The 23,887-nt window shown below is 36.7% G+C and overlaps 2 protein-coding genes and 3 non-coding genes across 5 annotated transcripts; 2 read left to right on the forward strand and 3 right to left on the reverse strand.

Annotated features, from left to right (window-relative positions):
- Nucleotides 1–108: 108 nt before the first annotated feature.
- Nucleotides 109–19,475, reverse strand: anne (anne boleyn). The gene is made up of 19 exons (XM_053762898.1): nucleotides 18,762–19,475; nucleotides 16,353–16,520; nucleotides 15,315–15,385; nucleotides 15,039–15,148; nucleotides 14,566–14,728; nucleotides 14,068–14,272; nucleotides 13,403–13,589; nucleotides 12,702–12,837; nucleotides 11,947–12,112; nucleotides 11,078–11,278; nucleotides 10,371–10,571; nucleotides 9,698–9,823; nucleotides 8,996–9,149; nucleotides 8,285–8,406; nucleotides 7,860–7,977; nucleotides 7,287–7,420; nucleotides 4,290–4,445; nucleotides 3,601–3,727; nucleotides 109–3,017 (listed from the first exon to the last, which is right to left on the reverse strand). The coding sequence occupies exons 1-19, from the start codon at nucleotides 18,876–18,878 to the stop codon at nucleotides 2,041–2,043; spliced, it is 3,639 nt and encodes a 1,212-aa protein (XP_053618873.1). The 5' UTR covers nucleotides 18,879–19,475; the 3' UTR covers nucleotides 109–2,040.
- Nucleotides 5,261–5,453, reverse strand: LOC128680284 (U2 spliceosomal RNA). The gene has a single exon (XR_008405843.1). It is a non-coding gene; the product is annotated as a U2 spliceosomal RNA (small nuclear RNA).
- Nucleotides 6,457–6,649, reverse strand: LOC128680285 (U2 spliceosomal RNA). Its single transcript, XR_008405844.1, has one exon. It is a non-coding gene; the product is annotated as a U2 spliceosomal RNA (small nuclear RNA).
- On the forward strand, nucleotides 6,959–7,077 carry LOC128680280 (5S ribosomal RNA). The gene has a single exon (XR_008405840.1). It is a non-coding gene; the product is annotated as a 5S ribosomal RNA (ribosomal RNA).
- A 1,314-nt stretch (nucleotides 19,476–20,789) lies between the features above and the next one.
- Polr2L (RNA polymerase II, I and III subunit L) lies at nucleotides 20,790–22,568 on the forward strand. The gene is made up of 3 exons (XM_053762897.1): nucleotides 20,790–20,949; nucleotides 21,347–21,463; nucleotides 22,112–22,568. The coding sequence occupies exons 2-3, from the start codon at nucleotides 21,369–21,371 to the stop codon at nucleotides 22,218–22,220; spliced, it is 204 nt and encodes a 67-aa protein (XP_053618872.1). The 5' UTR covers nucleotides 20,790–20,949; nucleotides 21,347–21,368; the 3' UTR covers nucleotides 22,221–22,568.
- Nucleotides 22,569–23,887: the final 1,319 nt, after the last annotated feature.

The raw sequence follows: 23,887 nt of genomic DNA on the forward strand, positions 1-23,887 counted from the left end.
AAACAACTAAGGCATTAACTTCCCGTACCTGGAGGGAAAGTAACCATATCACTTATATTCCGATCACACGATTACTGATCTAAAAAGGATAAAAAGAAAACAACATGCTTGTGAATTAATTTTATAATGTTTCAATTAGTAATACATACACTTCAAGGCACCATAACGAATGATTCTCTTTAGCCTTATTTTTTTAATTGCATTAATATGGCTACTTACAGCTACGACATACATTAAGTAAAAAATAATTAACATAATTCATAAATTCACCGATTTTTGTCCAAATAACATAATTTCTCTTAGGACAAATTTATCTATATAATCAATATATCACTTTGTTAAAGAAACTTTAAATAAGTTTAAATACGTCATAATGGTATAACTTGTACCTACACCAGTGTGCGTAGTGCAACTTTGCCATTTATCTCACCATATCGAGTACACACCGAACAAATCACATTGCGCACTGTGAATGGTTAGTCGCATTTCGAATCGATAATGAGAATTGAAATGCAAAACCTTATTTCGCCATTAGAACAAAAATATTAGGTCTTTAGTAAAATTATTTTTGGATTACAAGCACCAAAAACATTTGAGATTATTATTTTTGGTTAGACACAGCACCCTCGATTGTCTTATTAGTTGGAAATCGCAAACAGAAAGTATAACATAATATTACACATGGCTACTATTAACCCTGTTTGAAGATTTGTCTAGCAGTATACCTGTATAATTATAATATGATTTATTATCAGTATGTGGTGAAACAGGCCCTAAATCTATTATTTACGAATACCCGAAATTTACCAAAAGTTATCTCTATTGATTCATATAATTTGTTCCACTTAAGACGAGCCAAATAAAAGTAATGATTTTTAAAATCAGTGTTTGCTTTGCAATAGTAAACTTGATGAGAAAAGAAAATGCAAATATAGTGAGAAAAATTTCATTTTACGATTATGGGGTTTTAATTTAGTTTTAATGGCTTTTGCCTACTTAACAAGTCGGAATGTTAATATTTAACTTATGTACTAAGGCACTTTGTGCGCATAACGAGTTATCACATTGTGCTAACTTAAATTGTGTTAATTAATAATTATACTACTACATTCCATTGGCATGAACCACACAGAGAATCATAATAGACATTTAGGTGTTGAAATGGAGAGATTTGATTTTTACATGCATAAACAACAGTATTACTAAAGAGGGTTAACGACAGACAAAATCATAGTTTATTCTTCAAAGGTCTGTGTGGTTATGCATGCCTTTATAAAAAATGCAAATTAATGCAATACGGCTAGAGTTATATTACTTTATCATTCAACATTCATATTTAAAAAAAAAAACATATATTTGTAAAATTCACTATTGAATACTTATTTTAATAAAAAATTAAAAGCAATCACACTCATAAAACAAAATCACAATAAAAATAATACTATTGAAGTATTAAGTTTAAATCTGTACACAAACTGGTAACTACATTCATAAGTTTGTACGGCTCCTATACAACATCATATAAATATTCGAAAATATAAAAATTTACTGTTCTAACGCAGCAAATAATAAATAAAAAAGTCATTCACAATTGTAAATAGAAATACTATACCTTGAGGTAAAATTGTATAACTTGTAGAGATAGTTGCGGATATATAATTACTTTCGGAGTCATAAAAGTTATCATAACATCATAAAAATATCTATAATAATAATTATTAGTAAATTTTGTACCAATCGCGAATTCTTTGGATTACAAGCATTAATTCTCATTTATTTTCTACTCTTTATAGACAGACTGTACAGTCCGCGACACGAAAGCCCCGCAGACGGCGGCGCTACAGTCGCAGAACACAACAACGTGGACGATCTGTTATTGATAATTCCACAAGTTCGCGGGACATCGTGGCACGGATTCTAATACCGAAATAGGGATTCTGCTCGTTTATCCCGAAAAAAAAATTGCAACGGTCTTGTATTAATCTATTTAACAGGAACAGTACCCATAAATGTATTTTATGATTAAAAACCTCATAAAATTCAGCTTTTCCCACCACTAGACGACGAGCTATCGCTTTCCTTATCAAACTTGACTACGCTGTCGCAATCTAAATAATCCATATCCGTCAACTGCCTCTTAATCATCAGATGAGGAGTCTTCCTCACTCTTTTCTCTTTCAAAAACCTCGGAATCATCTGTTTACCTTCCATTAAATATTCGATTATAACTCTTTCAAAGAATAACGCTATGAGAAAATTGAATGCCACTACAGCTAGAACTATATACGACAACGTGACATCTTTAGGCATTCTCAATTGTAAAAACGTATATATCCAATGCGCGGGCGCAACAGTTATATAAATACACAACGCGGTCATTATACACATGCTAATCATAAGTTGTTTGTTTGTGAATACTGATTTTCTGTAAGGAGATCCGTGCGAAAAGACTATAGCTAGAATTATATACTGAAACATTGAGGTCGTGTAAATCACGTAGTTTTCCCAACATTCATTTTCTTCTTCACCCTCGAACGTGTGTCTCTCGTACCAAGGGAAAAACGTTAAAGCATAATAACTCAAATACTGAGCGACACCGATCAAAACCAGCTGACCAATCAGCGAAAACAGCGGTATGATGCCCAAAAGCGACGTTAGAGGGGGTATTTTACACAACTTGCCGGTGTAAGCTTCGGTCATGCCGAAGAAAAACGCGAAATTCACTATTAAGGCGACATCGATGTACAAAAATTGGAAATCGGTCAAGTTCGAGTCGAAGTAATAAAGGAACGCGACAGAGAAGAACTCCGTTAGGGAGTAGGCTATCATGAATTTGAATACCCCGAAGGAGGTGGAGAGGGCGGCCCTGCCCTCGCGCAGCACGCGGGTGACGCAGACGACGTCGGCGCTGGCGCTGGTGAAGGGCGCCGCCACTGAGCTCTCCAGCTCCGACAGCGAGATGCCTGTGTGCGCGGCGCGCAGGGCGCCGCAGTCGTTGGCGCCGTCGCCGCACATGCCTGACAAATGTCATATATAAATAAATATATTAAGACAAATCACACAGATTGAGCTAGCCCCGAAGTAAGTTCGAGACTTGTGTTATGGGATTCCAACTCATCGGTACTATATATTTTATAACTAATACATATATAGATAAACATCCAAGACCTGGGCCAATCAGAAAAAGATCATTTTCCATCATGATCCGACCGGGGATAGAACCCGGAACCTCTCAGTTCAGAGACAAACACTTTACCACTGCTCCACCGAGGTCGTCGAATTTATCCATACTATCGATATTTGTGTTAACTATAAAAAAGTAAGGGTATTTTCGTAAATGATTATGAATAAGAATAAAAAAAAACATTTTTGATAACTATACCCAGATTTATAATTTCGCGAAATTCTGACAAGTGTCAATTTTCGACGATAATCTGAGTTTTTAAGGGTTATTTATTTAGTAAGTATTTTCAAAATAATAATAAAAATATATAAATATAACAGCCTCACAAACTTTCACATTTTTAATATTAGTGGCATAAATAAAATGCAGATCCAGGGCTTCGCGATCTGAAAGAGACGAATGAGCTACATACATACCGACATAGTACCCGAGAGCCTGGTACTCCACGATGAGCTGCTGTTTCTGGTCGGAGGACATCCGCGCGAACACCGCCCCCCTCTCCGCCACGCGGCCCACCATGTGAGGGTATTGCTCCCGGAGGACCTAGAAAATATTTTTTTAATTTTTCCCAATTTCGTTTTAGTGAAACACAATTTTTTACCACAATCGGAAAATAGTGTTTGATTTGAAAGTGGGAGACGCGAAATCCTTCCAGCGGTCGGAAAAAACTCATACAAATAAATTCGAGTCATTAAAAAAATAAGTAGGATATTGTCGCCGTTTTTAATTCACTAATTAAAATACTATTTTCCACAAATAGAATTGTAGAAATGATTACTATTAATCTGAATTTGACTCATATCTTAGTTTCATACTTGCTTCCGTTGAAGATTTCCTTCACATGAGGAAATCATTTTGGACTTCACTTGTGTGTATTCGATAATTGTCAATGACTGTAAATCATTCTGACTGTAATCTGTACTGATAGGTAGTCACGTACTATAGTAGTCACGCCAGATATCTTTAATCAATTTGAATAAAAGAAAAATTTGATACTGATATCAGTTACCTAGCAATAGCACCTGAAGTCTCGACGTATAAATGTTTTGTCGATCAAAACTATTTTGATGTCACTAGAATCGTATCGAAATTTAGCATTCCTCACCCGCCAGGCGTCGCCGGCCATGACGATCTTGTACCCGGACGGCAGATACGGCGCCTCCGCGTCCGGCACGTCGGAGCCGGAGCCGTGCCACGAGCCGTGGCCGCTGTCCACGGACCGCCACTCCCTCTGCAGCGCCGTGCGGCGACCGATCGGCGCCTACAATTACAGTTTTACAATTGAAAATCATGAGACGGTTTTATTTCTTTACCTAGATTTATTGACGACCACACATACAAGTATATATTTGGCTAGTATAGCCAAATTTATACTTGTCTGAAAGTGTTTTACAAAAAATTGCATTTTTATTCACACATTTCCGTTTTATATTATAATAGTAATTTGAAAATAAATTGCATGTAAATTAAGTTTGGTACTATCGTATTTCTTGAATGAACCACGGGCAAACAAAAGAGCCGAAACCACAGGCAAAAAACGATTAATAGGTAACACACGCTTTTATTGTCGTCATAGAGATCTTGTCAGGTACACTAAACGCGTGACAGTCATGTCCGTTGAGTAGTCCTTTCGATAAAAGCCAATCTTGGGTGCACCATCAGGTAAAGTTTATTATTATCATAATAAACATATGTTCTGGAAACCGAAGCAACATGGAAAATTTCTAACTTTTAGCACAAGCGCAAGTAGGTAAATTTAACTTGCTTAGATAATAGTATTAATAATAGATCACAAACATACAAGACTGGTCAGATTAAACTAAATAAAAACTTGTAAAAAATTTAAAAGACATTAATTTTATTTACCAAATTAAAATGATGACAAATAATTAAACAAAGGAAGACGGCACTTCAGTATGGGACCCGTACAGGTTGTATCAAGATAGATTGAATATTTGGTTATCGAACAGAATTGTTCGATTCACATTTTGTTAGATTTCGTTATTCAGTTTTTAGACGTAATGCGTAATCATAGAAAACAGTTTCTATGATTATAATGATGATTGCTTTTTATACATTATGTGGGCCGATCCCGGCGGCACTGCAATGCCGGGCCGACCCGTGCCGGGAGTGGAGCGAGCTCCGAACATCCCAGCGGATCACAAAAATCAGTTTAATATACTGGTCCCCCGGTGGGGGAACTTTCAGATATTAAGCTGAAAAGAACAGATACTACACTTTGATCTTAGCCAAAAGGCCGAGAAGCGATACCGGTTTCGTGTTAACAGAATCGGGTAATATTTTGCGAAAAAATCTCCATAGCGCGATCTAAAATTTCAATGTTTACAAGTGGCGCCATCTTGTGAAGTGAAAAGACGACATTGCTGGCGACAAACACGCGACTGCGCTTTAAGCGCTAATCTTTGTTTACAATAACAGACCATTTAACCTTATATACGTATATCCAGCGGGACTCTTCGCCTGATTGATATAAGAATTATTTGGTTATATTAGTATCTATTTCTTACTTTCAAATTTCTTCCTAAGCTGGATTTATTAAATAATTGCAATTTTGATTCCGTGCCTGCCAGCGGGGCCCTTTGTTTCATTAAAGTTTTACAGATGAGGTCAATACATTTTCTAGTAGCCCTCATTTTCTTCCTTCCGAATACAACTTTCCCATGCCCTTAAAACCAATCGTTTATGAGAAGTAATGGTTCAAAGTTATTTTTTGGCCAGCGGGGCCCTTTGATAAATGGTAATTAGGTAACATGAATTTATGTTTACAAGTAGGCTTCTATTTCTACCTTCTGAATTCGCTTAGCTCTCTTTGGAGCGTTCAAAAACGCAACATTAGGTCAAGTTTATCATAATTATAATAAGTTACGAAAACCGAAACGACATGGAATTTTTTTTAACCTTTTAGCAAAAGCGCAAGTTGGTGAACTTAATTTGCTTAGATTTGATCACAAACATACAACGGGCCAGATGAAACTAAATAAAACCTTATAAATTACCAATGTAAAAACAAACGAAGGTCGGCACTTTAGTATGGGCCCGTACAAGCTGTATCAAGACTGATTGAATCGAATATTTGGTCACTTTCTCGGTCATTTTACGTTTTTATTGATGTAGATATGGTTTCTCAAACTACATTTTTTAGAGTTTTTGTCTGTAGCATAGACAGTTTCTCTTTTGTTTTCGTTAACAGCTTTTTATATGTAATCATAGAAGTTAGTTTCTATGATTACACTAAAGATTATTTTTCAAATATTACGTGGGCCGATCCCGGCGGCACTGCAATGCCGGGCCGACCCGTGCCGGGAGTGGAGCGAGCCCCGAACATCCCAGCGGATCACAAAAATCAGTTTAATATACTGGTCCCCCGGTGGGGGAACTTTCAGATATTAAGCTGAAAAGAACAGATACTACACTTTGATCTTAGCCAAAAGGCCGAGAAGCGATACCGGTTCCGTGTTAACAGAATCGGGTCATATTTTGCGAAAAAATCTCCATAGCGCGATCTAAAGTTTCAATGTTTCCAAATGGCGCCATCTTGTGAAGTGAAAAGACAACATTGTTGGCGACAAACACGCGACTGCGCTTTTAGCGCTCTTCTTTGTTTACAGACCATTCGGAAAATTTATTCCTACATTCTACAACATAAAACTTTCATAAATAAAATTTATGGAACCATGATATTAATAAACCATGATTCTGTTTATTATAAGAAATGCAAATCCTAAGGCTATCATTTATTTCATAGCAGCTGTCACCAACGTCCATACCACGTTGAATACACCGGTTCTCGTCCGATCACCGAAGTTAAGCAACGTCGGGCGTGGTCAGTACTTGGATGGGTGACCGCCTGGGAACACCACGTGATGTTGGTTTTTGTTTGTTTATATATCAATATGACACGTGTAACAAATATTTGGATTGCTTTTTTCTTATCGTCGAAGGATATGACACACAACTTATTCAACAAAGCCTAAGACTATTAGTTTCAACATTCATGTGTAAACGTAGAGTATTTTTTGTTGACGTTTTAACATGTTTGTAAAATTGTTGGTATAATGAATATATTAGGCTTAACCCTTACCCCATGCAAGGAGCTGTCGCAATACAGGGTGGGAGTCTTCCCACCATGGTGCACGTGTAGGGTGACCACGCGCTCCCCGCGCGACAGGATGCCGCACTCCCGCGCCACACTCACTGCTGTGTGGATGTTGTCTCCTGCAACACAAGCATTTGTAATTTTAGTTTTAGTATATTGTTTTGACATTTAGAATTTAACATTTATTGATATGTACTTGTATTTTTTTAACTTTGTTTCTGTCTTATTTTTTTGCTTAATACATATATTGTTAGAGGATCTACAAATTCGCACACTAGCGCCACCTATCACATTTATTCCTTTTACATATTAGTGAAAACTTATCATACCATATCATATTATATATAGAAAAAAATTTTTGCGTTCTCAAAATCTAGATAAATTTGAATTCAAATAATCGGTAAATTCAGTTCTGCTTGACCTAATTAGGTTAGGTTAGGTAAGAACAGTTTTAAACTTTAAGTAACTTGAGATATAAATAAAAAATTATCGGCGAAACATGCTTTCGGTTAACAATGTATTTGTCCGAGGTTTCATACTCCCTGTCATCGTAGGTACCTGTGATCATTACGACGTGTATGTTGGCCTCCTTCAGCTCCCGGATGATGTCGGTGGTGGCCGCCTTCAGTCGGTTCTCCATTATCACCAGCCCCAGGAACTCCAGCTCACATTCCACCTAAAAACATTCAGACATTATTCATTCATTTACAAATACCAACTTATTCATTATTCTCGACAATCTTACACATACATTTCATAGGTATAATGATCATCTGCTATTTTAACGTCCACACTATAGACCGTCATATGAATGGATATAGTACATGGGTATAGGTTAATATGTCATTTATATTATTTATTTAGAGCCATTAGGTACCACTGCAAATTTAATATGAAAATATAATATTATTATTCTTAAAACAAATTTTGTTAATTATAAATGAATACATGTTTGTAGATGCCGTATATAAATCATAGTATACCTCTTCCCTGGTCATCCTCTGCAGCTGTTTGAAGGTAGTTTGCATCATCTTGGTGGCCATGGCGATCACACGGTACCCTTTCTCCGCGTACGAACTCAGCACTTCGTTCAGATTTTCTGGGACTAAAAAAAACTACACTTATTTTAAACAGCATATTATCACTTCCAGGGACTCCATTTTGACTATTACAAAAAAGCACCTCAGTTTAATTCACCAATATGTATTCTTTTTAAACTTAATAACATATTTAACATGAAATAACGTGATTAAAATTAAAAATAATCATAAACAAAATTGAAAATAATAACACGCAAGCTCCGACACGAGCTCACCCAACCAAGATTTCAAATAGAATGCCCGCTTGGCACGAGTGCAAAGTGTTTTATGCAATCCGCATCCCCACTAGTCCCCACGATTTTCGATTCGAATTGTGGCCGATATTATTTGTTCGATCGTTATTTTTCAAAATGTATTTTAAATGTATATTTATTTATTATTATTATTTTTAAATATAAATAAAGAAACCTTACAGTATCGTATGGTATGGTACTAGTGCCGGGCCGTACTAGTGTAGTGTGTCTCCGACTGACGAACAGCGGGGATGATGGCGGGGTAGGTAATCGTAAAAGTCATGTCAAAGCCTTTAGGAAACTTGAATAAAATCTAACAAGAGTGTTAGCAATAACACACTCGATTTGATGATGATCTCACCCGTGTGTTGCTTGCACAGGGTCCGCAACATTTCCGGCGCCCCCTTGCAGTACACCCGCAGCACATCCTCGCCCAGCAGCCGCACCACCACGGCCGACCGCTGCAGCGACGATACGAACTGGTGTTGTTGCACGATGCCCAGCTCTAGGGGCAACTGGGGACATATATAGGGTGACTTTGTACTCTCTCTCTCTCTCTCTCCTGAGCGCTTTCCCGGTTTCTTCCTCAGCCGTAGAGCGTCAGAGCCCAGGGCCCGCTTTCCTACTTTTTCGTCTCCACATCGCGCGGTCATCGGCATCCTTACTTGCCAGACCATTGCCTTGCATATCCCTGACGACATCAAGCCAGCATTTCTTGGGTTTGCTCCTTCTGCCATAATGACTGTTTAATTATTGGGGACTTTCTGTCTACATGCACAGTCCATGATACTTAATAACTTCTCGTATGGTATAGTAAATCCGCTGTTCCATACAAAACCAAATACCTTACTTTAGATCACCTAAATTTTTTTTTGGCGATTACTCCCATACGAGAGAGTTCAGCATCATCAGTTCAGTATATATTTTTAATTCCCTCAATCTTCATAAGTTTTAACATAAAAATTAACCTTTTATGCATTTTTTCTAGTCACTAGTAATTATATCGTACTCACATTATTAGGGTGTAGTCAGCACCCTACGATATAATTAGAAATCAACTCACGTGTACATCATCAACGTTGATGTTGGCGGACCTGCGCGGGCGCACGATGGTGGGGGTCAGGATCTCGTACTTGGCTGTGTCGGGCACGTCGGGCTCCTCCAACTCCCAGCCTGTCGACTCGAACATCTGAAAAGGAAATTGAAGTGAACCACCGTAAATAAACTCTGACACTGAACAATGTCTGATTGTTGTTTATTCCTGTCTTTGGTGTTTTCTTCTCTTGTTCCTTTCCGATAACTTTCAATTAATATTGATTAATATAGAACTTTCAACGCTGCTTATTTATTAGACGCATCAGCTGCCTGTCTATTACTCAATAAATAAATAAATTGTACCCTCTTACGCGTCACTTTACGCTCTTTTACTTCATATTTCGGTGTAGTGTTTGTGAAAGAGAAAAATCTACGTTGTTTGTTAAATTAAAACACAAATTTAATAATAAAGAGCAATATAAGACACTGATCTCCTCTACATTTCAAAATGCGTAAGAGTAAATCTAAAAAAAATACATAATTGATTATCAATATTTTGGTTTGAAATTTCTTTTTGGAAAAACAGCTAATAACTCAACTAGAAAAAAAAATTACATGGCCAATTAAAAGTTTATATAGATAAATACGTATACATGTTTAAATACTCTAATAGCACCACAGTCCACAGTATAAAAACATACCTTCAAATCCAAAGGGTCTCCCGCCAACTGTCCATCGAGTAAGGTGAGGCTGTGGCAGGTGGCCATGGCCATCTTGAGCTCGTGGAGATCGTTGAGCTGGCGGGGGTCGCGCGCGGGGCGGCCGAGGTGCGGGGGGGAGGAGGCGGCGCTGGACGACACCACGCCCCACATGTCCAGCCCGTCCTCCGTCAGGGTGCCCGTCTGGGAATTCCATTACCATATTGTAGTTCCTCCCCACTCATCATATCGAGTGTGTTATTGCTAACACTGGTGTCAGATTTTATTCCAGTCGCCTAAACTTTACTTTTACGACTACTTACCGCCATCTAGTGGCAGGTAGCATACATACTTGTAAACTAAACTGTCCACCAGTGTGCAGGTTTCCTCACGATGGTTTCTTTCACCGGAAGCAAGCGGTGGTCTATGAAAACTAAATATGAGTCAGATTGGCATACAAACTCAGATGGCACGAGTAGTCCACATAAACGGTAAACGACGTGTATACCTGTCATTGGTGTTTGTTTACATTAAAACTTAATTTCTTATATGTATTTGTGTTGAATGTTGTATGTATTCACTATTGGTGTACCTGTACAAATAAATAAAAACAAAACTAAATTTTGACCTGCAAAAATAATTTAATTTATAATCATCAGTACAAAATTGAGCAATGAGATTTGAATACAGTTACACAATAACACACAAACCTTATCAAAACAGATGCAGTCCAGTGAGCCGCTGACGTTAACCGCTCTGGTGTTGAGACAGGCCACCCGCGCCCGCTTCAGACGAGTGACCGCGTACAGCCGGCCCACTGTCATGGCGGCGGGCAATGCGGGCGGGATGACGATCGTTATTATGTCCAATGCTTTTAATGCTATGTCGCCCGGCGTCATTGAGCGGTACGCCTGCGAAATATTTTTATTTTTGTTATTTAACTAGTTATTGCCCGCGGCTCCGCCCGTGGGAAAACGGGAGCAGGTATTTTTCCGTGATGTAAGGTACCCTAAGTCCTTCGCCATACTTCAAGCTACAAGCAAAATTTAAAGAAGATTGGTTGAGTAGAAAAAGCGTGATTAGGTAACAATCAAACTTATTTTCGCATTAATAATATTAGTAAGGATTAGGATTCATGGCGTGATTTTTTTAAAATTAAGAGTAGGCCACGTTTACAGGATTCAAGATGAAAGTTAGTTTGTTAGTTAGATTAAAGTTCAAAATAGCCTCAGAATGGGTCCCTTCTGACTGGTGACGAAAAAGTAGCTACCCAACCTGTGGAGTTTTGATTTTGGTAGGACAGAGAATGTCTTGACTGGCATTAAGTCCAACTACTGCCAACTTTTCCAGTTGTACAATAAAGTTTAAATAAATAGATTTCCACAAAAACAAATAATACTTTACACTTGAGTTTATTTAGTACATAAATAAGTAACTTTATTATTATTATTATATTGAGTTTTTCATATTTCACTCAAAATTAATTTTGAGGAGTTTTATTGGATACGCGAGCTTGTGGCCAAAAGTAATCAAGTGAAAAGAAAAAGAAATTATATTATTATAAATGAACAATTGTCACCTTGAGAGCCACAGTATAGGCCAGCCCTAGCACCGCCAACACGGCCAGGATGATGATAAACTTGTATGAATCCCGATCGAACTTGAAGTCAGCTGGGACTGGATACAGGATACTTCGGACCAGTTGCCCCTTGCTTGTATTGTATCCGGTTCGAAGGACCAACGCTCTGGAATAGAATAAATCTCTAGGTTGATTTCATTCTGGATTAGCTGCGCCCCGGGCGCTCCGTTCCCGTGGGAATATCGGTATAACATTTTTCACTGGATAATTTGAGAAGGATATTTTAATCTGAGAATGATGGCTTTTTTGTTTTACCGGAGCGAAGCCGGGTTTTTCCGTAGTTACAAATATTATAAACTAATCTGTAATCCACTAATTATAACTTACTAGCTGCGCTCCGGGGCTTCTCTCCCGTAGGAATTTCGGGCTAAAAAGTACCTTATGTGTTATTCCAGGTTATATTTTACCTGTGTACCAGTTTTTATAACAATTCAGTAGATTTGGCGGGAAAAAGTAACAACATACATCCTCACAAACTTTCGCATTTAAAATATTAGTAGGATTTATCCTATAATATAATGATAGACGTAATATTATAAATGCGAAAGTAAGTTTGTTACACTTCACCAATCAGTCTTCATGAAATTTTTAATATATGTAATTTGAAGTATGGAGAAGAATAACTGTTCCTGTGGTAAATACACGCGGGCGAAGCCGCGGGCAAAAGCTTACATTGGTAACATAAAAATACTGACTTGACCGGCTCGTTGTTGTAGTATCTGGTCTGGATGACGCGGGTGCCGCAGAACAGGATGCTGGAGGCGTGCTCCTTCATGTCGAAGTATTTGTCCACTCGGAGCAGCGCTGTCTTCGTTACCGGCACCGATTCACCTGCAAAAGATAAGTACACTTCGGTATGATTATTTCTTCTTCTTATTGAGTAAAATAGCTTTTGCCCGCGATTCCGCATACGTCTCCTACGGACGTGCGCAGGTTCTGAGTAACGTATCGCGATGTAACCATTATTTCAAGTTAAACCATCTAGCGGATGGGTTAACTTGAAATCAACTGTATAATACAACTGTGAAAACCACATACAATTCCATCCAGCGTGAACAAACATAAAGACAGACAAACAAAAAGTCGTTCCGATCGAAGTGCAGCAGGCAACTGCGCGGCGGCAGCAGCACGATGTCCGGCCACTCCCCGCCCCCTCTCACCTGTGAGCATGCTCTCGTTGACCACAGCGGCGCCCGCCAGCAGAGCCCCGTCGAAGTGCAGCAAGCAGCCGCGCGGGGGCAGCAGCACGATGTCCGGCCACTCCCCGCCCCCTCTCACCTGTGAGCATGCTCTCGTTGACCACAGCGGCGCCCGCCAGCAGAGCCCCGTCGAAGTGCAGCAAGCAGCCGCGCGGGGGCAGCAGCACGATGTCCGGCCACTCCCCGCCCCCTCTCACCTGTGAGCATGCTCTCGTTGACCACAGCGGCGCCCGCCAGCAGAGCCCCGTCGAAGTGCAGCAAGCAGCCGCGCGGGGGCAGCAGCACGATGTCCCCGGGGGCCACGGCCCGGCTGTCCACCGTGCGGCCGTCCCACAGCTCCACTGTGTCGTGGGCCTCCACTGTGGCTTTCAGGCTTTGCTGGTTCTGGACAATATTGTTACGTCTAAAAAATATATCTATAACATTAATTTCATTCAAAGTCACATATGTTCCAGAAAATAATATAGGGTGCAAGCAATAGTGAGCCTTACAAGTGATAGATATATTAACAACAATCGTATGCAGTCTTAAAACAAATGGAAGAACCCTCATTCGAAACAGTTGCATTGTTTATCTAACACATGTCTTCTCAAAGGTATAATGCTGGCTTGATGTTGTCAAGCATGATATGCGTGCCAATGGTCTGACAACTAGGGATGCCGACGACCATGTGAAGTAGAGACAGTGTATGTGTGTTTGTTACTCTTTCATGCAACATCTGCTGGTCGGATTGTTACTAAATTTCGTACCAGAGTAGAATATAACCTAAAATAAGACATAGGGTACTTTTTATCTCGAAATTCCCACGGGAGCGAAGCCCCGGGCCGCAGTTAGTTGATAATAAATATATTTAAAATAGTACCTTCTTAGTTTGTATAACGGAAGTGGCAACACCAAACGTAGACATCAACACCACAGCTATACAATAGTAGTAGTACGGCTCGGCCAACCACACAGCTATGGTGAACAGTTGGAACACGTAGAACGGGTTGAACACCTCCAGTAGGACCAGCGTCAGGATGGATTGGACTGGGACTTTGATCTCATTTAGGCCGTAGATGTTTAACCTAGAAATTGCAAAATTACTGTATCAAGAAAATAATACCAATAAATGAGGCCCTTCATTTATTTTCATCTTCATGTTGGCAACACTGGAGTTTATCAACCAATCTTGACCATTCTATTTGGTGTTGCAATGGCAAAAAAATGAAATTAAGGTATATAAAAGCTCTTATAGAAACTACGCTATGTTCGAGCATTCGCGTCACCTATCCGAATTCGACGATAGGCTGTAGCCGGCATAAGATTCCTGCAAACAACTCCACAACAAACTTCCATTCTCAGATGAAACATTGCTTACATCCGCACTCGTCTCTCGCTAGAGGGCGCCCTGGCCCCCATGGCCGCCAGCTGGGCACACGTGACCCCGGTCTCGATGCCGGCCAAGCGCGACCACAACGACCGCGTGCCGTCCCAGATGAGACATTGCTTCTTGTGCCGGAAGTATCTATAGTGTTGTACATCTGAAATCAAAAATTCCTTCGTTATAAAGTGACAGATTTTATATTTTACTAACTTTTGCTTGCACTTATTTAGTGCGTCCGCTCATAACGTATTATTGTAAATATCTCACGTTCTGAGCGACGTGATAAAACCTAAGTAGCTGTGAAAACCACACTAAATACCATACAGTAGTTTTTGCGCGATGCGCGAATAAACAAACAGACAGACAGAAATAAATAAATAAAACATTTTTGGCTTCTGTTACTCGCATAGACGCCCATCCTCCTTTGTACAGTTTTCTTATATGTATACATATAGTGTCGATTTTACCAAGTGTTGAGCCATCATCCAAATGTATGGGTGTGTGTATAGCGTCGGCGCTTTCTACTGGTTGCTTCTCTCTGTCTGCCTCGTCTTGGAATCCCTCGTTGAATAAACCACTGAAACAATATAACATTTTATATGAGTATATGTTTGTTTATTTGGTGTTTTTATAATAACTTTATATGTACAATACAAAAAAATATAATAATTTTTAAAAAATATATATAATAATTTTCAACTAAAAGTAGAAGTTCGAAGGGAATAGAGGAAATTAAGACCCACCTTGTATCTGCTATATTTTTATTCAATATTTTATGTATGTAGAAACTCTTGTATTTTTTCTGATATGTCTCCTGTAAAATGAAAAAAACTATGCATTACTCATAGATTTGGTATAATTCCCTAGGGAATTAGAACAAATTAAAATAATAGGGAGGGAAAAAGCAATAATTAAATTCGACCTCTGAGGCGTAGTGGACCCCACACCCGTCCGTCAGAGGAGGCCCTGGATTCAATTCCCAGCACAGGTAAATATTTGTACTTGTGATCACAGATATTTGTCTGCGATTCTTGGTGTGTTGTACGATTTAAGCTGTGTGTGTGTGTTACGTTGATTCCTTTTACTTTGTACTTATTCGATAAAATCATCACAATGATTAGAAAATTATCTATTATATAAATAGATATAATTTATTACATTCCATATTGTGTTACATAATATTTATATGAAAACATATGTCAATATGTGATTATTTCATTGAACATGTGTGACGTATTTGTATAGATAAATAATAAAATAATAATGGTGAAGCCTTGATAGGCCAGTATGGATAGTAGTATGAAGCATGCCTTAATGTGGATGTAAACTTTAACCTCACTATTCAATCATTCCACCAATAATATCATATAACCAAACCTGGCCTCCGAGTTTCTTGGCTCTGTCTACCCCGCAAGGGATAAAGACTTGATTCTGTATCCACACCTAACTTTTCAATTTTAAAATCTAACTACTAACTGAGTATAGTTTATGCAACATTACTTATCGATGGTTTGGCCTTCCTTTATGAATATTATTCAAACTTTTTAAGAATAAAATAATAGCTAGCATTACATACCTGCCAGTATTAATTAAAAACTAATGTTACTTGTTCCAATTCAAATTTTAAATTTGAAGGATGATATAGGATGGTATAAAGGATGATATAAAATGTCTACTAAAAAATCAACCGCCGACTTCCAAAGCACAGGTGTAAAAGAAACAACACAACAGACTTCACCGCAGCCTTTTATGAATAACATCTTAACTATTAAACTACTTACAACAACAAGCACTTGATCAGCAATTTGGAAGCTGCACTTCGTCGAAGTAGCGTAGAGCAGCCACGTCGGAAGCCAGTGGAAAACCAGGAACGGTATGCCGCAGGTGATTGTGGAGAATAAATACACGAGGATAGTCCGGAATCTGCTCTTCTGATAGCCGTATACCACCTGGAAAACACACAGCTCTGTTATTCATTAGTAGCGCCCCAGCCCGGCTTCGCACAAGGTCTATAAACATTCGGGAATAAATTGTCCAAATAACAGTGAAAACTGCTTCAAATCTGTAGTGTGCTTAGACTACTCGAAATAAAATGCCAATGAGAAGAATGGAAGTAGAATAATTAATTTTACAATATTCACATATATTTATAGTACAACATTGATACTGCACACGTAATTCGCATCACGGCACAACTCGCGCGGTGGTGGGGAGCACGCTGAACAGAGCGCGCGTCGCGTCGCGTTGTTTCTACTCAAACTGTTTGTAGGCTCCACAAATCCTTTGCATGGTTTAAAAGAAGAAAACTTAGAAACAGACACTGAGGGCAAAATTTGTCTGTTTTTGAATGAAAATAAAGAACAGAAAGACGCCGGATGCAAGCTGCTTTCAATTGGTCGATGTTGAAGTAGGTATTTGGAAGAGGCCTGGACATCCAATCCAGCAGTGGACTTCTTGCGACTGAGATGATGTTTATTAATATTAAACTTATTGTTTTACCTATTCATCATCATTTTATGCCTTATCATAAAATGTACTATGGCTACGTAGGTATTAAGTCTAAATACGTATTTAGGGTCCAGTATAATATATGTTCTAGTAGATGGTTTACGGGAGATTTTGGTAAAAAAGGTTCAAAATTTCCGAATGAGTTTCATTTTTGAGGTCATGAAATTCAGTTCAATAAAGCCATTACAAATGAGTTGTTTTTTGGATTGCCATCCTCGAAAATCCGATCGTACCTCGAAAGGGCAACTCTGAAATTCTAAATGACGCATTAAGTATATTCAAATTCAAGATTATTTTTATTCAACTGAGGATGATACACAGCATTTATCAACGTCAAAAATTTAATTAAATCGACATATTTAAGTCTTCTGTCAACTTCGAAAACGCAGGTGAAGAAGAAGCAGTAGAATAAATCCTGAACCGTCAATAAATGTAGGTCTTAAAAATACGCCAAATACATTATTTTGCGTCTACACAAAATCTTATTATTATTATTATCATAGGCCAGTATGGGAATCTAAAAAGATATAGAAACACCTATCAATGCAGTTGTGCACACTTAAGAATTTAGAACAATTACATTGGCATTCAATTGAGTGCAAGCTGTGAGTCAGAATGCAAACAAAACAAACTAGAATATACTAGTACAGGAAGCCATATGGTATGATCGATGTGTGATTGTATAAACATATATATCCATATTATTCACCTAATCATGTGAAACATGACTGTCTTTCTGTTTTGTCAAACAAACACACTTATGTTATACTATCTGCGCCCTGGGGCTTCTCTCGCGTGAGAATTTCGGAATACAAAGTACCAAAGATAAGAGATATAAAATTTAGCTGAGCTTTATCTCATTAGTATTTTTCATCAATAGGATTTGATCACAATTCCATTTTGTGGATACTAGACAAGACAAAAGAAGTACCTACTTACCTACAATTATTAATCATGTCTATATAAGTAAGTGACTATAATCATCAAAAATTTATCAAAAAACTTTTAAAGGCAAAATTAAAACAAAGAACTCTTTTGAAGTCAGTACAAATTATATTGATAATCCCAACAATGTAACAGTTAAATGATAAACGCATTACCCACTTTGATAAAGAAATAAATGGCTAAAACTTGTAATATGGTATTTTATTGTCACATTTTATGATAAGCCCATATATCTCTGTACATTTTGGTTTATATCACAATATGTTTAATTAATAATGATTTAATTGTCAATTTCATGCCATGGAAATATTACTAATAACAGGCCAACTGTTTTCAAATTTGATGGTGTAATTTTAAGGACAGAAAATGAAAGAAAGGATTTTAAACTATATCTCTGTTTGTTATCTCAGCATTTCCTCATTTAAAGGAAAATTAACCATTGTCTAGCGTTTATTAATGTTCTTGAAGATGACAGTAGAGTATGTTTATTAGTTCAAAGGAAAATAAGCCTAAAAGAACACAAAAGAAGGTTGAAATAACTAAACATACAAAATAACTAACTCTAATTGGTGCTACATAATAATAGAAAAAATTCAAATATATTAATAAAGAATTCCTCCTAAAGATCATTTTTGTTAGCGATCAAGTGTAACACGTTTGTGAAGCCTAAGTTAATGTGTCTAGGTAACTACCTACACCTGTACAGAAGAAATAAGAAGAGGAAATAATAATATTACCTGCTCGAATTCAGGATCTGTATTGATTTTTTGCACTGATAGTTCCAAAATCAGGTATTCCTGCGAGTATCTTATGTCATCAGTTATCAAAGGCTGAATATCATCTTCTGATTCCATTTTGTTTTTATTGTTTATCTGTGACTCATAGCCATAGCTGATTGACTATTGTTATAATTTTTTTCTCTTTTTTTCCTATTTTCACTAGTTGTTAAAGACCAATAAAAAAATTAATTAAAGGTACTTAAACTGACGATAAAAGTACAGGCTGATATCCAATGTAATTCGAGGCCTTGACGTAGATATATGTAGCCATTCGTGAATATATTACTCCTGCTATTTTCCAAACATTGTCTAGGAAACCAAAATAGTTCTGTAGACCTTGAACATTTTCACTTCATTTGTAAATTACAGAAATCCGTATATTTCTCCTACTGTATGCCAAATTCTGGGAAATGTGTGTTATGGCTCTAGCCTGGAGGTCTAAATTGCAGGAAAGAACAGTAATATATTGTATAACAAAGACAAAACAGATGTTGTTTTCGATCATAGTATTTAAAACTATAGTTACGTTTGTAATTTTTACATACACAGAACTGGAAACATAATACCTTTATCATGCAACGAATATCTATTGGTTTAATTTAATGGTTTTATAAAATTCACACGTAAAATTCACATATCGATGCACTCACTCCAAAGTTTGTTGATAAAATAACCCCCTTCCCTCCCTCCCTGTGCTCCCTCCCAAGTACCACCCAAACCCCTCCCTTCTACATCTGACGTCGCATCGTGCTGTGCTAAGAGGATGACAGAGACAATCATATGAAACAATATCATGTGACAGTGACAATGACAAAACGCCTCACGACTAAGCACAACGCGCGCAATACGCGCGTCATTGTTGATTTTTTTTCTGTAATAAATTTTTCATTAATCGATAACAAAAATCGGTCGTGCGTTTGTTAATATGAAGTGAAAAATATGGTATACTTATTTGCTTTATTTGTAAAATGTTTTTAAATATAGTATAATATGTATAGTACCAGTCGTTTTTGAGTTTATTAATTACAAACGAAAATATAATATGAAATTATGGATATGACTTTTTATACATTGCCAATATTTTGTCTACTTGCTCGGTCCATGATTTTGAACAACTTTTAGTATGGTAGTAACACTGTTCAATACAAAATTAAATACCTAGTTGTGGAAAAGCTGATTTCTTTTTCGAGATTTCAAGGCTGCTTTCATACGAAAAGTTGTTCAGTACCATCGATGTAGCATGTAGATAAAAGTATGCCAATTAAAAAGAAATCACCCTATTTAAAGTATCTACTTTATACTAGCTGCGTCCCGATGCTCCGCCCCGTGTGTTTTCAGGATAAAAGGTATGTCCTATGCCTGGTTATTCCTTTTTCATCAAAATCCACAAGATTTGCCGTCAGCGTGAAATCATAAGCAAAACTTCCGCATATTATTTACTATTGAGATTATTTATTAATAAGTAACTTACCATTTGGCTATCTTCAACATTTATATGTTGCTCCAGTGTCGGTTTTTTCAAAGTCATCGTGATGATTTCCAACAGAATTTTGCTAAAAAATCTGAAAGAAAAAAAAATTATCACAAGAAGAACAACAGAAAAACAATCCTTGTTATTAATAAAAAGGTAAGGCATATTGCTCAAGTATGTTTCGACTTTCTGTCAATGACAAATTTTGTAAAGAGGAATAGTGACAAAACATTTTAGCTTAAAATAGGTATGGTTTAACTTTTTTATACATAACAGGGAATATAAATATTGAAGTATTATTTCAAAAGTTTTTTTAATACTTTTGAGTACTACCTATTCCTTTGAAGCTTCGAAGTAGGTATATTATTTTTAAATAAATTTGATTAGTATTTTTTTAAATATATTTAAATAAAAATTAAATCGATTTGCAGTAGTACATTACTTTTCGAATGTTAGGATGTCAGTGCTAAATGTCAATGTCACACCAACTATATGTCGATGTCAGTTATGTCTTTCTGTCAAGAATCTTCTCGATTCGATTATTTCATTCATTCTTGGTGTTGTTTGTTTTGAATATTTTTGATTGTGTTCTCATCTTAATAAATAAATTATAAATATTTCAAGGTATAACACAGTTCTTCGAAATAATTTATAGAACTGCAAAAGCACACAAATGTAAGTTGATAAAATAGGTAATGAAAATAACCAACATAACCTCAATGGTGTATATTCTAGATTTTTTTTTCGAATATTTATTATCATGTAAATGTTACAAACCCACTAATTACGTAGTAAACAAATTTCAATGACTGGCCATGTGGCCATACCGTTTCTGCCTGGTCCTGGCAGAATAGTAAGCCCAAAAAGTGCTGGCGGATGTCAAGGAGGATAGGCGTGCCAATGCTCTGTCAAATAAGGATGTCGAAGACGTGGGAAGTGTAAATGAAAAAGTAAGAAATTGGACCCTGGGCTTCGACGATTAACGTCTAACGAACGGAAGAAACTAGGGAAATATGTGCACATTGCACAGATGACATGACAGCTGTTCTCAACTTTTAACATAATGTTACAGATATCCAAATACAACAACAACAATGATCATCCCGGTCAGATGTTTCACCTGTGGCAAGGTGATTGGAAACAAGTGGGAAACTTATTTGGGGCTTCTGCAAGCAGAATATACTGAAGGGTGGGTATTTATAGTTGTAGGACCTTTTTATTAAACAATATTGCAAGTTTTGTAACTTTAACTCCTCAAGCACCAAATATAATGATGAAACCACATCTTCTAATACTGCATATTATTTCTGTAATTTATTTTGAATAACATTAAAGTATGAAATCATATTGTTATTATCTTTTAAAATCTGAACAAATAGAAAATATTGGGAGTTTCCGCTGTGGTTTATGACTGATAAGAACAAGAACAAGTGTGATGGGAATGCTGGTAATACATAGTATGTATTACATACATACATTAGTTGCCACATACAACATTCATGGGAGATGTAGAGTAGTCTTATTACAGGGTGCAATCTCTCTCATCCTCATATGTTGCATTTGGGGTGTAGTAAAAATATAACTTATTCTTATACATATTATAAAACTAAGTTCTCTGCAGTGTCTGTCTCTCTGTTCCCGATAAATTCAAAACTTCTTAAAATTTAGTCATATAATTTGTTATGCTTTTACCCGAGTGAAGCCATTATGGGCCTCTAAAAATATAATAAAATAAATAAATTCAGTTGTGATTATACATCCAGCAGACAACCCCACAGAGAATATTCTTCTGCAGTTCTGTATTACTATCAGCTGCCTAAAAAGATGTTATTTTCAGTGATGCCCTGGATGCCCTCGGTCTGAAACGGTACTGCTGCAGGAGAATGCTTCTTGGACATGTAGACCTCATTGAGAAACTGCTCAACTACGCACCATTGGAGAAGTAAATGTAAATTATGTCCTTTTAGGGTAAATTATGTGATATATTCATTTCCATTTTATCAAAAAAGTTTGCACATATATTTTTTTTAATCATTTTTTTTTTACTGAGAGAGTGTTAAAAATTGATAAAAGATATGGCCAGTATTTTTAATTTTTTTTTCTTCTGACTCATTCGATTTGATTGCCGAAAAGTAGTGACTAACTTTGGTTTTATATTGTTTAACTATCTGAGCTAATTACATCTAAGGGTTACTATAATTGTTTAATTTTCAAATAATAATAGATGATAGTGGAACTGAAATCCTATAACTAAGTATAAAATTAATTTAATAAAATAGTTTCCAACTATTATCGTATATTTTTATTATTTATTTGTAAGATCTGTACTGTTCATAATCATAGAAAATTTAAGAGAACATTATAATAATCTATGTTATAATGCTCTCATAAATTTCCTACATGACATTCGGCCATGAGGAATACAATATTATGAAACATAGAATATTTTTTCATATGTTTATCATATACATAATCATGAGATACTGTACAGAAGAAATGAAATCTCTTCTGAATATCCTTATTCTATGTATAATAGTTTTTCATATATTGTTTCACGGTCAATTTTTTTTTTTATTTTACCACACGACATTGTAATAAACATTGATAATAGAGATCACTCTTGTAGAAGCAATGTTGTACATTGTTGACTTCACTCAGTAATACACGCAAATAAAGATAACGACAATCTACTAATTATTATTGCACTCATTATAAGTAGAACTACTTAGAAATGATGAGGAAAATGGAAAATGCTTTCATTACTTTCATAAATGTTATAGAAATTATGTATAGAAATATTGATAATGTGAGAAGTACCCTTACCCTATGAATATAGTTCCTTATAAAAGAAGCAGATACCTATAGTTCATTAATTTTTTCGCCTTTTCGTATCCACTTCGCACGGTCCGGTCACACCATGACACGTATATAATCCTTGATGACATTAAACCAGCACTTCTTGGGTTTACCAGTCAATATGGAATCGGCAGTGTGTAAGCACCCCACATAAAACTATTTTTCAAAATATATTTTAGAGTTCTGTGAACGCAGTGCGCGTTTATTTATTTTTCAAATATAAAACAACGAATGACGAACAAAAGGGCGATAAGGTTGTAATCAAAGGACATAGGACGGATTACCTCTTAATCAATACTAATATTTTAAAGACAATAGATTTGTGTTTTTGTTTCTTTGTTTATATTGTATTGAATAAACTAAAAAACTACTGTACCGATTTTGATTGACAGAGATTGACGAAACGTTCAGGAGTAACATGGCTATTTTTTATATTAAGGTTTTACCCGAGCGAAGCCGGGACGGTCAGTTAGTGTAGATATAGGTACCTAACGACCATAAAATGAATATCTGATTAGACATTTGAGGAAAATCGCTAGGATAACGAGTCACGATAACCGCATGTCCTCGTAACATTTAAAACTAGTTTATTGCATCAAGAACTTTCTTAATCCTTATATTCCTTCGGCGCATCAGATTTATTGTCGCTTTTTATGGTCTGACCGCGTAGTCTGTGCGTGCACACTGATCCGAATAATAAAGTAACAGGGTTTGGATATGTTACTGTAGTGCAAAAATTACCTATGCTACGTCTGCT

This window comes from Plodia interpunctella, chromosome 23 (assembly GCF_027563975.2).
Source record: "Plodia interpunctella isolate USDA-ARS_2022_Savannah chromosome 23, ilPloInte3.2, whole genome shotgun sequence".
Lineage (NCBI taxonomy): Eukaryota > Metazoa > Arthropoda > Insecta > Lepidoptera > Pyralidae > Plodia > Plodia interpunctella.

Coding starts and splice junctions, on each gene's coding strand:
- anne (XM_053762898.1), bottom strand. CDS start 18,878: ATGGAATCAGAAGATGATATTCAGCCTTTGATAACTGATGACATAAGA. Junction 11,279..11,946: donor CCTATACTGTGGCTCTCAAG/GTGACAATTGTT, acceptor AATATTTCGCAG/GCGTACCGCTCAATGACGCC. Junction 9,150..9,697: donor TCAACGTTGATGATGTACAC/GTGAGTTGATTT, acceptor ATATGTCCCCAG/TTGCCCCTAGAGCTGGGCAT.
- Polr2L (XM_053762897.1), top strand. CDS start 21,369: ATGATCATCCCGGTCAGATGTTTCACCTGTGGCAAGGTGATTGGAAAC. Junction 21,464..22,111: donor CAAGCAGAATATACTGAAGG/GTGGGTATTTAT, acceptor TGTTATTTTCAG/TGATGCCCTGGATGCCCTCG.